General features: G+C 36.5%; 1 protein-coding gene across 1 annotated transcript; it reads right to left on the minus strand.

The window, feature by feature from the left end:
- Positions 1-269: 269 nt before the first annotated feature.
- Positions 270-1,982, minus strand: LOC106093986 (uncharacterized; the record flags this gene model as incomplete). The annotated part of the gene is made up of 1 exon (XM_013261154.2): positions 270-1,982. A coding segment is annotated over one exon (1,542 nt), but the record flags the coding sequence as incomplete, so codon positions are not given.
- Positions 1,983-18,047: the final 16,065 nt, after the last annotated feature.

The raw sequence follows: 18,047 nt of genomic DNA on the forward strand, positions 1-18,047 counted from the left end.
GGATAGATCGATATTTCAAGTTGCTGACAAAGTGGAATAGTGGAATGCACAAAGTCTGAGCATTTTATAAAATTCACACCTCATAATGGGTTTCCATCCAAGACACTGTATCATAAGTATTTAGCTTACCGTCATCAACTCTTTGCCCAAAGTTACAAGCAAATCTAAAGTGGGTAGACATTAAAATAACGCATAGTCTGACAATTTTTTTTTTTTTTTGTAAGAAGATAAGTTTATTGAATATAATATAAATGTATACGATATTATATTGAGAGCATTTTACACGTACCACTTATAAAACAGTAGGGGAAAAATATAATTATCAATAAGAGTATGTATGTATATTCAATATATGTTTATTTATATAATACGATTTGAATTCGCTGCGAAGTTCACAATATGTTTTTATTCTGTTAGTATTAATTTTACATCCTAAATAGTTAAACTCTGTCCTCTTCATTATTATAAGCCACAACATCTATGTAAACATCATTAATGTTGACATCGGCGTTGTCTGGAATGTAAGTCTTAAGTGTATTATTGGTATACTTATTGTTAAGTTTGCACATAGAAGTCATATCATCTTCTGAATTTTCAATATCAATGACAACATCGTCCTTTGCGATGTTAGCAATGTCGTCGTAGCTTTGGCTGGAAGAATTTTCACACATAGAGGGTTCACACATTTCGGAATCAGTTAGGCTAGCATTTTTGTCGTGTTGATCATAGCTAATAACCTGGGGAGCTGAAACATTTAGACAGAACAATGGAAAACTCATTGGTCTCTTCACTGCTGAAGAATCAACAGATTCTATAGAATTTTTGGGTTTTATAATAGGCTTGAAAGCTGAAAACATTTTAGAGAAACTGCTTGAAACAATTTTTTTACCATCGCCGTTAATAGACGGGGCTTCCTCGAAGTAGTTCTTATGTACCACATACTGTCGAATCGGTTCATTTATTTTAGTTTGTCGGGAATAATTAATAACATGAGAGTTATTGGAACCATAATGGCACATGTAGTTCATCATAAGCATGTAGTCCACTGGCACTATTTTCGTATTCATATTTGAGTCTCCATAGATCCATTTTAGCATCTTTTCATCTGATGCAGTGTTAACAGTTGTGTTGGGATGTACACTGGGAATGCAGTCTGAAACACTAGAAAAGTCATTTACAAAATTTGTGCTTCTAGCGTTTATTTCCGATACGGATATAAGTTCGCCAGGAATTGGCGCCGGACTTAGATTGCTGCAGTTATACTGCTTTTCGACAGTCCTTTTATCATTTTCAATATCAATGTTCTGTTTTTTGTTCTCAGAACACAGTCCACTGTTTGCCATTGGTGATGATGTAGTTGGGGAGTAGCGTTTACGAGTTCCCCCATTAAACATGGCTTTTACATCTTCCCAAATATAGGCCAGCTCCACCGTTGGCTTCCCAGTTAGCATTAAATGCCGACGCCACGAGTTGAAGTTAGCCGCAATGGGTTGTATATATTTTCCAGAGGACTCCGTTTGGTGCGAATGAAATATAAATTTATTGGGTGAAAAGAAAATATTACAATATTGACATTTTATACACTTGGCTCTCGACGAATTGTAGCGGGTCGGTATAAACCAACCTCGACAACCCCAAGCACAGTTGTGATGAACATTAAAGGCAAAGTCTTTCGGAAGTCGAGGGGGGCTGTTGTCGCCTATGAAACTTTTACACAATCGCTCAGCTTCTCGTCTAGTAATCATACCACAGCGACGGGAGCTTATTGGCATGGCGCCTGCTCTACGCAAAATTTCTAACTGCACTGGCGTGCACTGGACACACGTTATCCCCAGTGCTACGCGTCTATTGTGTATTTCATTATAACTGAATTTTTTCAGTAATATGTTAGAAATTTGAGCCAAACACAATCGTTCGAGACCATCGATGTATAGAGACACAATGGGTATTCCATACAACAAAACCGTTCTGACCTGTGTAATTTAAAATAAAAAAATACGATTTAGTCAAGCTTTGGTCCATATTCAATAGAATGGCCTGCCAATAAAGTTATTAATCTGTAATATTAGTTTGGGTAAACTCTTTGTCACTACGCATTGTTCACAAATTGAACACACAGTGAAATTTTGCAAATCTCAAAATTAAAAATGGCAAATTCTTTGTTCAATCAAAATCCTTGTTCTGTTATAAGAGAAAAAAATTATTTATACAATAGATAATTGCTCTGTAATAAAATTTGTTCAATCGAAATTACAAGCACTTTAAAAGGACTACCCACGAACCGACCTGTAATAGCGAAGAAAGACAAATAACTTAAAGGACATAGTGATTCGGGCTGTATATGCATTTATATCTCAACGAAAATCATTTCATTCGTCGGCTTTGAACGAGAGCCTTTATTATTGTTAAATAACAAAGTTACAAAAAAGGATGTGGTGTACACACCCTTATCATGTCAGTTATCTGTGTGAAAAGAAAGACTTATCTGTTGTTGTACTAAAATACGATGCAGAGTATTGACACTCCATGAACCGCATAATGTTATTTATCCTCAAACATAGGCTAACATTAAAATAAAAACTTTTGAATCTTTTTTATAACTTTCTAGTTCTTTTATACAAATCTTGAATGTGGTATTTCCTTAAATCAGTTGAGCATCTTTGTTAATTTCGTTATTGGTTGATTTTGTGTGCTACGTATTGGCCAGATCTTTATCACTTTAGCTGAAAACTTGAGAAGAACCCATATTTAGCATCCTTCCATAAGGTCTGTAATCCAACCTCAAACACACTTTAAACGTCCTTCCAAATTTGCCATTATAAGTGTGTTCGTTTACTCGAAAATTTGTGCAATTTACACAAATTGTTACTAGTCGTTCGCGTACTTAATTTGCCAGCAGAAAAAAGCTAGAGAGTGTGTGAGAGGGAGCAAAATTTAGAGAATTTGGTAATTAAGAGTTTGCAAATGTCTACTAGAGGATTTTTCCCAGCAGAAATTTGCAGCATCGAATAGCTGTTTTATGAAAACCGTCTTTCAACTCAAATAATTAGAAAATGAGAGTAAAGGCTGTTCTAACTCTCCTGCAAATTTGTACCGCCAAATTTTTACTGGAAAAGTATGAGAAGAGATCTTACATAAGACCTTTGTGTCGAGTCATTTTCAATTTACAAATTCACTTCGTTCAAAAGCACCTTCTATAAGCTATCATGGCTCTGCACAAGTATAAGGAAGATAATACAAATCAAAATCAAGCCGATTTCAAACACATATTAGGCTTTTGATGACGTCATGTTTCGATGTACCATAGATCAGTAGATAGCACATCGGCTTATTAAACAGACCCTGTGTCCCAATATTTCCCAAAAAAAATTCAATCAATATCTCGGTCGTAGTGTTATATAAGGAATGTGGCTTACAATTATATATTACAAGCTGACCCGGGCCCGCTTCCCTGCGCCTTCTTTTACTTTATATGGAACAAAAGTTTCCTTGTAACATTTATTTTCAACAATTAAAGATCTTTTAGTGAAATACCATGCTACGAAAATAGTATATCGCTTGACTAACAGTTTAACAATAAAAAGTGCCTTTATCTGAATCCCATATGATCTCTGGATGTAAGGTGTACTCCATTCTTGAAATACTTCATTTCAGCCCGATATTCTCATGATGTCTGATTTAGTGGTGTTTTCGGGGGAGACGTGGTCCCCCAGATACTTGGCCCTGAAAAATATTAGCATCGTGCTCTTCACTCAAATACCATTTATTTAAACCCCAAATTGCCATTGGCTTAAGAGGCCCCAAAATAGGTTATCAAATTCGTTTTCTAATCTAAAATACCTTTCATTTGAGCATGGTAGAAAAATTTTTCCCCTTTGGGGGTGTTTTGGAAAGGAGATAATCCTACATTTGGATATCTAATTCTTATTCTACTCCCAAATACCTTTATTTGAGCCCCATATTGCGGTGGTCACTAAAAAATTGCTGTTTGTGGGGTATTTTGGGAAAGGGGTAGACCCCCAGAAAATTGGTCCCGGAAATGGGTATCAATTCTTGCTCTACCCCCAATACCTTTCATTTAAGCCCCACATTGTCATGTTCGGTAAATATGCCCGATTTAGTGGTGTTTTGGGGAGTGGGGTGGTCCCCCAAATTCTAAGCCTTGAAAATATATCAGCAACGTGCTCTATTCTCATATATTTAATATCATTTATTTGAACCCCATATTGCCATTGCCCTCAAAATTGGATATCAAATTTGTTTTCTAATCTTATTTAAACTCCTTATTGCAAATGTCAGCAAATATTTCTGGTTTGGGGTATTGGCCCTAAAAACTGTGAATATTTAGTTCCACTCTCTTTAAGACCCAAATTGTCTTGGTGAGCAAATACGTCTTATTTGTTATGGTGGTGGGACGTCCGCTAGACATTTGGCTCCTAATGTTGATATCAGATACGTGGTCTACTCCCACATACCCCATATTTCCATAGTCGGCAAACATAACCGGCTTGGGGGCATTGAAAATATATATCGGATTCTTGTTCCACTTTAAAAACCCTCTTATTTGAGCCTCATATTGCAATAGTCGTAAATTTGTCCCCTTTGGGGGATGTTTTTGGTGAGAGGCGGCTCCCCAAACATTTGGTCCCATATTTGGATATCAGATTCGTATTCTGCATTCAAATACCTTTTATTTAAGCCCCCTATTCCCATGGTCAGTAAATAAGTCCTGTTTTGGGGGGTGTTTTGGGAAAGGGGCGGACCCCCAGAAACGTGGTCCCACATTTGGGACCACGGACATAAGAGACCCTTCCCCTTACCCTAATTATCAAAAAATTTAGTATCCTATTTTCCCCACGGGGTCATTATGCACCATTTGTGAAAATTTCAATAAAATCGGTTTAGCTGTCTGAGTCTATAAGGAACGCACAAACATACAAACAAACACAAATTGATTTTTATACCCTTCACCATAGGATATATACTAATTTCGTCATTGTGTTTGTAACTACTCGAAATATTCGTCTGAGACCCCATAAAGTATTCTTGATCGTCGTGACATTTTATGTCGATTTAGCCATGTCCGTCCGTCCGTCCGTCTGTCTGTCGAAAGCACGCTAACTTCCGAAGGAGTAAAGCTTGCCGCTTGAAATTTTGCACAAATACTTCTTATTAGTGTAGGTCGGTTGGTATTGTAAATGGGCCATATCGGTCCATGTTTTGATATAGCTGCCATATAAACCGATCTTGGGTCTTAACTTCTTGAGCCTCTAGAGTGCGCAATTCTTATCCGATTGGGATGAAATTTTGCACGACGTGTTTTGTTACGATATACAACAACTGTGCCAAGTATGACACAGAGGGCGCAATTCCTATCCGATTTGGCTGAAATTTTGCAAGATGTTTTTTATTGTTACTTTTAACAACTATGTCAAATAAGGTTCAAATCAGGTCATAACCTGATATAGCTGCCATATAAACCGATCTGGAATATTGACTTCTTGAGCCTCTAGAAGTCGCAATTCTTATCCGATTTGCCTGAAATTTTGTACGGTACTCTCATGACCATCAACATTCGTGTTTATTATGGTCTGAATCGGTCTATAGCCCGATACAGCTACCATATAAATCGATCTCTCTATTTTACTTCTTGAGCCTCCAAAGGGCGCAATTCTTATTCGAATTGGTTGACATATTACACAGGTCTCCAACATATAATTTAATTGTGGTCCAAACCGGACCATATCCTGATATCGCTCTAATAGCAGAGCAAACCTTTCCTTTAACTTTTTTTTTTTGCCTAAGAAGAGATGCCGGGAAAAGAACTCGACAATGCGATCCATGGTGGAGGGTATATAAGATTCGGCCCGGCCGAACTTAGCACGCTTTTACTTGTTATATATAAGATTTTAGGAAGGAGTATCAAAGTCTTGTCCTCTAGGCCAAGGAAGATTCTGTCCTCGAGACCTATTACGGTGGGGTATATTCAGAAGTCAGAGAATATTTGAACAACGTCCAGTGCGGAAACACTAGAACTACTCGTTGATACACATTGACCGGGAAATTCTCCAACGGACAACGTGGCGCCAGAAGAGGTTGCCACTGGTGTGCATTCGTCGGAAGTTTTTGGGGAAATTGTGTGTCAGCCGAAAATCCTTGGGGCAAAAAGAAGTTTCGATTCTATTAAGTCGCCAGGCCCTGATGATGTATCACCGGTTGAATTACAGGATGTGTCTGATTGACTGGTGTCCTGGCTTAGAGAGATACACTCTGCTTGTATCATAATGTCATATATACCTGTGGGATGGAGGGACCGATGGTAATATTCATTCCGAAAGCAAGTTCTTTTCAGCAGAAGATACAAGTTGCCTACAGTGGAACCTGCCGCCTTGTCTGGAGAGAATGTTCCATTTGCAGAAAGAGCAAAATACTTGGGTGCTTTGCTGGACAGGAAATGGAACTTCAAATCCAACATTTTGGAAAGGGCAAGAAAAGCAACTTTTGCCCTATATACATGCAAGAGAGTCATTGGCAAAAGTTGGGGTTTAGACCGCGTGTCATGCATTGGGTACATACAACAGTTGTCAGACCTATAATGCTAAATGATGTTGTGGTCTGATAGACGGCGCACAGTGGGCCAAATGGCAAAAAAATTGGAAATAAGTCTACAACTTTTTATCTGTTGATTTTAGCCATACAAAATGTTCTAGACATTTGTAGAGGAGGACATAGGCTTTCAGAAAAGTGCTGTTGTTGGTCCATATCTTTAATACAGGGTGAGCTACAGGGTGTGAAAGTTGACCACTTTTGACTTCTCCAAGCTTCTGGGGGCCATAACTTTTGATCTACTCAACCGATTTACATGATTTAGGACTCTAGAGAAAGAGCTTGACAAGATCTAAAAAACTTATGCATAAAGTACCATGCCATCGTGTACTGTTAAGGAGTTATGAATTGTTTAATTTTAAAATATGAAAATTTGGCCTTGGTTTTTTTCAGTGTTTTTTTAATAACTCCGTCAATTTTAAAGCTATAAACTTCATACTTCACACAAATTATGCCAGCATATGTGTGCATAAAATACAAAAGGAATCACGTGAATATCTTTGGCGGTTTAAAAATGGCATCGTTTTCAATATGAAAAATATTTTTTTTGTCAAAAAATTGCAAAATTTTTCAAAAAAGATACTCCCATTTCCTTTAAGTTTTCGCAAACTTTGGCCGTCAAAGCATTATCATTTCTTTCCATTTTCACAAAGTCGAGGTATTAAGAAAAGTTTTAAGTGCTAATTTGGCTAATTTCGATATCAAACAACACCGTTATCTTAAGACCAAAATGGCCAATTTTTTTACTAAACTTCAAAAGTTTCTCACTGGAAAAAAAGTTCCACGGGGATTTTTTCGCTTTTTTTGAACTTAAATGAAAGCTTAAAATGTTCCCAACATTTTAAGGTATGTCTCGCCATATCCTAGCCATAAATGAGATCGTAGCGATCAAAATACTGAAAAAAGTCAATTTTCAAGTAGTGCTATATTCATTGCTAAAAAACAAGTATTACGTCACATTTTATTGCAAAGATGTTAAATAAACTTTTATTTGGTAACACTTCTTCTACAAAACACAAAAAGAATCATGGAAATATCTCTATTCTATTCCATTTTATGGAACCGGCAATAAAAAAGTCAATTTTTCAAAAAAGTCGAATTTCCCAAATTTTGTTTTTGTTGTCCTAATTGCACATGACACACTATAGCCATATTTACGCAACATACCTTATCGTAAAGGAAATTTTCATACCTTTCCAACGATGTATAAAACATTTCTCAACTCGGATTCTATCTACTCTAAAATTCATTTACACTTCATTAAACTCTATATAAAAATGTCTATTTGTGAAATGGAACCTTATATGGGGCCTACACTAAAACATTGATAGATTTGCCCAGGGTTTACAATACAAATGTGTTAGAATAAAAAAAGGTCTCCTGCCAAAGTTTAAAAAAATTGGAATAAAAATATGTGTTTTAGAGCGAAAACACTTCGCATCGGCGTGCGTTTATATGTATATTAGCTACTCCCAAAATAAAAAAGCATTTTAGTTTTGTATTATTTGATTTTATTCTCTACCAAATAATCTAAGGTATCAAAATTTAAAAGCTCTTTAATTTGAATGGCATCGGGATCGTCCTTATCTATATCGTCACATATTTTTGGTAGCCATTTAGTTCTGATGCTGTATAGTACCGGATCAGACGATAACAATAAATATTGAAGTAAATCATAATTTTGGTTAAATTTGGTGCTCTTTCGGGTATTGAAAAGCCGGAACTGTTTAACATCTCTATTACGGGATTCCTGAGCTTCTTCTGTAAGTTCTCCTAACGGAAGTATGTTGTATTCCACAATTTCCTTGCCATGATGTAAGACTTTATGTACTGTCGGTGTTAAAGCTTTCCACGAATATAAATCAGATAAAATGTTTTTTGTGTCATTACTATAAGCTTCAAATTTGGTTGAATTTATCATCTTTTTGCTATTGATTACAGCCAAAATCACTTTGAATCGTCTTAGCAAGTGTTCATCAAGACCGGTTATTTTAGATGTCGATACGGGGTCCTAAAAAAACCGCCTTGCCGAGTTGCCATCATTTGTGCTTCCGTATCCGTAAAGAGGTTTATCTATTATAAGTCCCTTTTGTTTAAACTCCAACTGGATTCGATTCTTCTCTTCCTGCCTCATTTTGTGAAGATCTTGGTTGTTTCTAGCAGAGACATCGCGGTTTCCAGGGCTAGTCCGATATTTAAGGTCATACGATAAATGCAAACAATACTCCATGAATCGAATTCTACAGTGCAGGGGCGAAATACCGAAATTGAGCGCATTTTCGTTTACTAAATTTTCATCAGACTTGTCCTCGAATTGCCCATTCTTCTTGCCACAAATATTGCATCTCCAATTGGACATAACGCCAGTTAATGCGTTTGCCACCTTTCCATCGATCATAGTGAGTTGTAGTTGAAACGAAACTTTTATATTTCTTCCCAATTGGTTTATAACAATCATGGGTAATGCAGCAATTTCTTCCTTTATTTCGTTCACCAAAGATCGTGTTGTGTTCCGGTCTTCCTTTGTATACTCAAACCGAATTGGGCGACATAAATATTTTGACCCAGGTGTTCTATTTATCCATATATCTTGAAATGCATTTTCTTTCGATGATGAAGATTGGTCCTTGTACAATCTCATTCTCAATGGTACTAATGATGCCATGAAAATTGATGCGAAGTTGGTATCTATTTCTGTTTGTTGCTTATATTCGGAAAATCCAGATGATCCATCACAACCCCATTTGCTGATCAAAACCACTTCGGAATTATTACATGTGTTCAACTGTTCTTCAGTAAAATTAGAAATAATTCTAACAGCTGTATTTTCAACAAGATCAGCAAGTTTCACTCTTGCTTTTAATTCGTCCACGTATATATTTGATGGCACCATTTTCGTCCTGGTGTTGTACAATTTATGTTTTGAGGGTAAACAACCCCATCCTTTTTCACGAAGAGCCTTCCTCATTGTTGAGTATTTGTTTCTTGAGAGGCCTAGGTTCAAAATCAGGGCCAGTGCATCTTCCTCCGTGAATTCTGTAGTCGATTTTGGAGTTGGAATACTTTCTACCATTCTCTTTACCCTTTTCGGAGATGCTAATGGTAAAACATCGACAATTCGTCCAACATTTTTTGGTTGTGTTTTTAACAATGCTGTTTTGAACGTATCTTTTATTAAATTTGGCGGATGTGCCGCCAATAGTTCCTCTTGTTTTTTCTTTTTGGTTTTCTCCGTAACTTCGTCGTATGCTTTGCTAGGCCGGCCGGGAATCAGCGGTTTAATTTCAATAAGTAGATCCGATTTCAGCCACTTCTCATACATTTTGAAAAACTTGATTTTTGCGAATGAACATTCTGGCAACCTTCTCTCAAATGATTTGTAGAATTTTTCAAGTTTGTCTAAAGCGTCTTTATTTAGCCTTATTCCATATATGTGGTCCAAAGTGTAAACAAGTTCCTTAAATGACTCCGTGTATGATTTGGAATCATTTTTGATGTCCCATACAATTTTCGAAAGAGTGGAATACTTCAGTATGACTTCCATAACTTATAAATGTCCTTTACGCCTCTACAAAATATAATGAAGAAAATTTGGATTTTGTTCAAATATTTATGCAATATATTCACAATTAATGACCCATTTCAGGTATCAGACGCAATCGTAAAAAGGGGTCCAAAGTGCCTCTTTTTACTTACTCTTCTATAATTATTTACCTGGACTCGAATTTGGTTAAAAAAAATGACAATGAATTTTTTATGGGTAGGTTTTTTCACATTCATTGATACGGTGGATTTCCTGGGAATTCGACATAGCGAAACAGGTAACATTTGTCTGCATCAAATCTTAACACAAATATATATATATATGCAGGTATATTTCTAGGTTACTTTTTATTCAAAAATCATCAGCTTACATTAAAAATAGATGTAGGTACTATACAAACGCACGCCGATGCGAAGTGTTTTCGCTCTAAAACACATATTTTTATTCCAATTTTTTTAAACTTTGGCAGGAGACCTTTTTTTATTCTAACACATTTGTATTGTAAACCCTGGGCAAATCTATCAATGTTTTAGTGTAGGCCCCATATAAGGTTCCATTTCACAAATAGACATTTTTATATAGAGTTTAATGAAGTGTAAATGAATTTTAGAGTAGATAGAATCCGAGTTGAGAAATGTTTTATACATCGTTGGAAAGGTATGAAAATTTCCTTTACGATAAGGTATGTTGCGTAAATATGGCTATAGTGTGTCATGTGCAATTAGGACAACAAAAACAAAATTTGGGAAATTCGACTTTTTTGAAAAATTGACTTTTTTATTGCCGGTTCCATAAAATGGAATAGAATAGAGATATTTCCATGATTCTTTTTGTGTTTTGTAGAAGAAGTGTTACCAAATAAAAGTTTATTTAACATCTTTGCAATAAAATGTGACGTAATACTTGTTTTTTAGCAATGAATATAGCACTACTTGAAAATTGACTTTTTTCAGTATTTTGATCGCTACGATCTCATTTATGGCTAGGATATGGCGAGACATACCTTAAAATGTTGGGAACATTTTAAGCTTTCATTTAAGTTCAAAAAAAGCGAAAAAATCCCCGTGGAACTTTTTTTCCAGTGAGAAACTTTTGAAGTTTAGTAAAAAAATTGGCCATTTTGGTCTTAAGATAACGGTGTTGTTTGATATCGAAATTAGCCAAATTAGCACTTAAAACTTTTCTTAATACCTCGACTTTGTGAAAATGGAAAGAAATGATAATGCTTTGACGGCCAAAGTTTGCGAAAACTTAAAGGAAATGGGAGTATCTTTTTTGAAAAATTTTGCAATTTTTTGACAAAAAAAATATTTTTCATATTGAAAACGATGCCATTTTTAAACCGCCAAAGATATTCACGTGATTCCTTTTGTATTTTATGCACACATATGCTGGCATAATTTGTGTGAAGTATGAAGTTTATAGCTTTAAAATTGACGGAGTTATTAAAAAAACACTGAAAAAAACCAAGGCCAAATTTTCATATTTTAAAATTAAACAATTCATAACTCCTTAACAGTACACGATGGCATGGTACTTTATGCATAAGTTTTTTAGATCTTGTCAAGCTCTTTCTCTAGAGTCCTAAATCATGTAAATCGGTTGAGTAGATCAAAAGTTATGGCCCCCAGAAGCTTGGAGAAGTCAAAAGTGGTCAACTTTCACACCCTGTAGCTCACCCTGTATTAAAGATATGGACCAACAACAGCACTTTTCTGAAAGCCTATGTCCTCCTCTACAAATGTCTAGAACATTTTGTATGGCTAAAATCAACAGATAAAAAGTTGTAGACTTATTTCCAATTTTTTTGCCATTTGGCCCACTGTGCGGCGCTTCAAAAGTCCACCTGCTGCTCAATACTTAACCGGATCCAAAGGATGGCTTGTTTGTGCATCAGAGTCGCGCTGAGGACGACACCATCTGATGCATTGCATTTAATGCTACATCTTATGCCTCTGGACATTGTGGCTAGTTATCATTGATATAATATCCGATGTTCCAGGCAGTGTGGATTACACCCTACCGGAGCCGCTTTTTGATAAAAATTACTGTTCCACTATTCCTGACAGAACCGATTGGAACTGCGATATCCTTGGTAACTGAAGTTACATAGACTTCTATATGGATGGTTCCAAACTAAACGGCTGGGTGGGCTTTGGGGTGTACTCTAAAGATCTAGAACAGGTCATATCGAAAAGCTTACCCGACCACTGCAGTGTGTGTCAAGCAGAGATCCTTGCAATTAAGGAAGTGGTGGAATGGCTAAGAGATAATGTCGTTAAGACGATAGGCATTAATATCTTCTCAGACAACCATTAAATCCTTGGAGAATATATTTCTGAATACAAAACCCGTTCTCGATTGTCGCGGATCTCTCAACGAGATGGCTAAACAGTTCACCTGTTCTGGGTGCCAGGCCACAGAGATATAGCAGGGATTTGTAAGGCGGACGAGCTTGCGAGACTAGGAACTACCCTACATATACCAGGGATACTGGAATCTGTGGGTATGCCTCTAGCGACATGTAAGCTAAGTTTTCAGGACCAGTCCCGAAAGACAACTAATGATAGATGGTCACAAAGAGGGGGCTGTGAGCATTCCAAAACTATATGGCCTAATCTAGACTTGAATAGGTCTACTGCTTTGCTGTCATTGGCTAGAACAGACGTCTTCAACATTGCGTCCATCATGACAGATCACTTTCTAATCGAAAAACATGCTGACAGACTGAAGGTTGCCAGAAACGACTCAGAAGCTTTGAGGACATCGAAGAAGAAGAGACTTCAAGACACACACCTTCTGTGTGTGTCCCGCACTGGCAGTCAGAAGGAGTTCCACTTTAGGTTCTCATTTCTTTGGGAACCTGTCTGATTTATCGAATGTGAACATTCGCAAGTTGTTGGGCTTCTTAAAGCGATCTGGATGGTTCAGCGGTAGGAATTAGAAGTCATCTTCCTTCTTTTGTTCCTGTGGTATCACAATGGACGAAAACGTCTAAGTGAGTCTGATGGCAGACTGTGGCTTTTATCTAACCTAACCATCAAAGTCTTGTACTCTAATATTTCTCAAACGGCATCTTGAGTATTTGAAATGAAAAAGATGACACTCTATCGAACTTTCTTAGACCAAAAAGGTAATGAACTGCATTGGTGTAAATTGTTCGAAGCTTTCTTTTGGCAACTAAAGCACAACCCGCAAAGATTTCGGTACCGTAGAGCAGTGTTGGCAAAATGTAGCTTTGTACCAGAAGAATTCTGACATTTAAAGGAGTAAATGGTTGGGTGGGCCATAAAATTCTTATCACGGAGTATGCTTTACCACATGCTGCGGTGATTTGGTCAGACCATCCAAGTCAAATATCCATTGAAAATTATGCCCAGATTCCTAGCCTTATCGACGACTTCCATGGATGATGTTCCTAAGATCGGTTTATATGGCAGCTATATCAAAACATGGACCGATATGGCCCATTTACAATACCAACCGATCTACACTAATAAAAAGTATTTGTGCAAAATTTCAAGCGGCTAGCTTTACTCCTTCGACAGACAGACGGACGGACATGACTAGATCGACGTAAAATGTCGCGACGATCAAGAATATATATACTTTATGGGGTCTCAGACGAATATTTCAAGTAGTTACAAACAGAATGACGAAATTAGTATCCTATGGTGGAGGGTATAAAAAGGAAGTAAAGCGTGCTAAGTTCGGTCGGGCCACATCTTACATATCTTACACTATGGACCGCATTTGTCAAGTTCTTTGCCCGGTATCCCTTTATAAGCAAACAAATGATGATGGATAAGAATTGCTATGCTATTGGAGCTATTTCAGGTTATAAACCTATTCCGGTCACACTTAACTTGGATGCTAATGACAGTAACAGATCCTATTGTGCAAAATTTCAACCAAATGGGATAAGAATTGCGCGCTAGAGGGATTTTAGAAGTAAAATGGGGAGACCGCTTTCCATGGGAGCTATATCAGGTTATGGAGCGATTCAGACTATATTTGGCACGTATATTAGAGGGCAAAGAAGAAGTCGCTGTGCAAAATTTTCAAATCGGATAAGATTTTCGCTCTTTAGAGGCTCAAGAATGAAATCGGGAGATCTGTTTATATGATTTATCAGGTTATGGACCGAATCAGACCTTGGTTACTGTGCCAAAATTCAGCAAAATCAGATAAGAATTACGTCCTATAGAGGCTCAAGAAGTGAAATCGGGAAATCCGTTTATGTGGGAGCTATATCAGGTTTTAGACCGATTCGAACCATAATCCATTAAATGTCATAGAAGACGTCATAGTACAAATCCGATAAGAATTGCGCCCCCTAGAGGCTCAATAAGTCAAATCGGAAGATCGATTTATATGAGATTGATATATCTCTCATATTTTGCGTCGATTTAAACCGTATTTGGCAGGAAAGTTGAAGGCCAATGGAGAAATCCTCTTGATTTTTTAAGACTCTAGAGAGCGCAATTCTGATTCGATTTTTATGAAATTTGGACATATCGATGAGGAATGACTTAAACTGTGCCAAGTATGGTATAAATCAGTTCATAACCTGATATAGCCGCCATATACACCGATCTCCAGATTAGACTTTTTAAGCTTCTAGAGGGCGCAATTCTTATCCAATTTGGTTAAATTTTTGCATATGTCGTTTTGGTTGACTTCCAACAATTATGCCAGGTATGGTCTAAATCGGTTGATAACCTGATATAGCTGCCATATAAATCCCCCATTTTAACACTCTGAGCCATTGGAAGGCGCAATTTTTCTAGATTTGCCAGACATTTGCGGATGTGGTAGTTTTCTATGACTTCTAACAGCCATGACAAGTACGGTCCATATCGGTCAATAACTTGACAAGTGTGATCCGTAGATAACTCAATGAAATATTTATGTTATTATGTGGAATAGTTCTTTGGTGGAAGAATTTGCACTTTTGCTGACGAATAACCGGCTTAGCCACCGTGTCCCTCACAATCAGGAGTCACTTCATAATACTTCAAACGTAGCATATGGCGCCCAACGACTGGATTCCTTAACAAGTATTTTCTCTTACGTTGATTAGAGTGCATCGAAGATCTGAAATTTATTTGACTTATTTTATTTTTCAAAGTTCTGTTTTGGATTTAGTTGATATGACCGGCCAAATTGGGTGCTTTTCTCGGTGTTATGTTTATTGAAAGAATCTTCCTAAACACTTAAAGCGTACATGAATAATTCCTGAGTTTTTTTCGTTTTCTGGGCAGCCCTTTCATTTTATTTTATAAAGAAATATAATGATGTGTGCAGAACAGCGTGTGACTATTAATTGCTTCAGTTTTCTTTTGCTTCACAATTTTCAGTAAGATTTTCCTTTTTGGCCAACACCCAAAACATCATGTATTTCTTTTTTTATATCCTCCACCATAGGATGGGGGTAAACTAATTTCGTCCGATTTAGCTGAAATTTTGCATAAAATGTTTTGTTATGGCTTTCAACTTCTGTGCCAAATATAATTCAAATCGGTCTATAACCTGATATAGCTGCCATATAAGCCGATCTGCGGTGTTGACTTCTTGAGCCACTAGAGGCGCAATTATTATCCGATTAACCCGAAAATTTGCATAAGGTGTTTTGTTATGACTTCCAACAACTGTGCTAAGTATGGTTCAAATCGGTCCATAACCTGATATAGCTGCCATATAAACCGATCTGGGATCTTGACTTCTTGAGCCTCTAAAGTGCGCAATTATTATCCGATTTGGGTTTCTTCTGTAAGTTATCAGCTGATACTTTTAGCTTGCTTTAAAAAAAAAGTGTAAAAAAGTATATTTGATTAAAGTTCATTCTAAGTATTATTAAAAATGCATTTACTTTCTTTTAAAAAATCCGCAATTACTTTTTGGGCAACCCAATAGAATGTATTTAAAGAAACGCTTCATTTTTTGCAAAACCCCGATACATTGAAAATGCGGAAGGCAAATTTTTAAGAATCTGATCAACTTAAATAATAATATTAGTCTATATGGGAGCTATTCTAATGTGAGTTTACATGGCACATCTGATGTATGGTCATTGTAATAGTATTGGTGAAAACAAAGGTGTATTCGTCACATGTATACATAACCATCACTCATGGCTAAAAAATCTAAATCATTGAATTTTATTCGATGAATGACGTCTATCGATTACGGTTTACAAAGAAATATGTAATCATGAATTGACAGATATTAAAAAACACTATCTGTGACAATAAGGTTAAGAAATGAGAAGTAAAGTGTGAAAAATTATATAAAATCAAAGAAAATTAAATATCGATGCACCGTTTTTGGAAAAACCAGTAATCAACACGTATATACGATGAGTACGGTCATGATGTGCCGTCTAAAGGGCCCATAAGATATAGACCGATCTGAACCATATTTGGCACAGATATCAAAAATCTAAAAACAACTCGTTGTGCCTATTCATCGTAATCGGGAAATAAACAGGGCTTTTAACGGCCTAAGGCCTTAAATCGGCAAATCGTTCTATATCGGAGCTGTGCTAAGATATAGACGGATCTGAACCATATCCAGAACCAGAAGCCGTTCAAGAACTGCCCATGCATCCCGAAAAATGCACTGTTTGGTGTGGTTTGTACGCTGGTGGAATCATTGGACCGTATTTTTTCAAAGATGCTGTTGGACGCAACGTTACGGTGAATGAACACATTTCGAACCGAACACTGAATTTGGTAATAAAATTCAATGATTTGCAAGCGTTGCTCGTTAGTAAGTCTATTCATGATGAAATGTCAAAGCATACTGAGCATCTTTCTCTTTGACACCATGTCTGAAATCCCACGTGATCTGTCAAATACTAATGCATGAAAATCCTAACCTCAAAAAAATCACCCTTTATTTTTTTGAAAGAGACAAATGATTTTGGTTTATAATTTAACCATGAATCGTCTTACAAACGAACAACGCTTGCAAATTATTGAATTTTATTATCAAAATGCGTGCTCTGGTATGAAAGTTCATCCCTCTCTTCTTCCATTCCGTCGACGAAGCTAATTTTTGTCTCTATGGGTACGTGCCACACAAGATAAAGATAACAAAAAGAAGATTACAAATGTCATGTTTATTTTTTTCTGGGTACAACAGGGCTGTTGCAACAGGGGTAAATCGGGCTAAGATTTAAGCAATTACCAAAAGCTTTTGTTATTTTTTTTTTATTATACGATTATTTGTTGTTGTTGTTGTTATTACATGCATAAAATTTGTTAGTAGTCTACAAGAATTTTTTTTCGTTTCATTCTTCGTAAATTTCTTTCTATTTTTCTCTTATCTATGCTTTTTATGAGAGTAAAAAAAAATATTATTGAACTACAATATGTTCCCTTTTGAATTGATTGGATGAAAGTTTAATTTTGATGGATTATGCCAAAATAAAGATGTCGGAATAATTTTTTTTCTTTGTTGGTTTGGGACGTTGGCGATCAGCTGATCATGAAAAGAGCGAAATGAAACAAAAGAAAACAACGTATCATGGCTATTTATTAGTCTTGTTTTGTATGCTCTTTTTGTCAGTCCGATTAATCTGTATCCCGTAGATAACTTAATGAGGAGTTATGTCCAGGAGGACTCACGTCATAATATTTCAAACGTATCATATGTCGGCTTGAATTTAAATGGGTCATATTGGTCCATACATTTTTATACCCTCCACCATAGGATGGGGGTATACTAATTTCGTCAGTCTGTTTGTAACTCCTCGAAAACTTCGTCTAAGACCCCGTAAAGTATATATATTCTTGATCATCATGACATTTTAAGTCGAACTAGCCATGTCCGTCTGTCTGCCTGTCGAAAGCACGCTAACTTTCAAAGGAGTAAAGCTAGCCGCTTGAAATTT

This window comes from Stomoxys calcitrans, chromosome 1 (assembly GCF_963082655.1).
Source record: "Stomoxys calcitrans chromosome 1, idStoCalc2.1, whole genome shotgun sequence".
NCBI lineage: Eukaryota > Metazoa > Arthropoda > Insecta > Diptera > Muscidae > Stomoxys > Stomoxys calcitrans.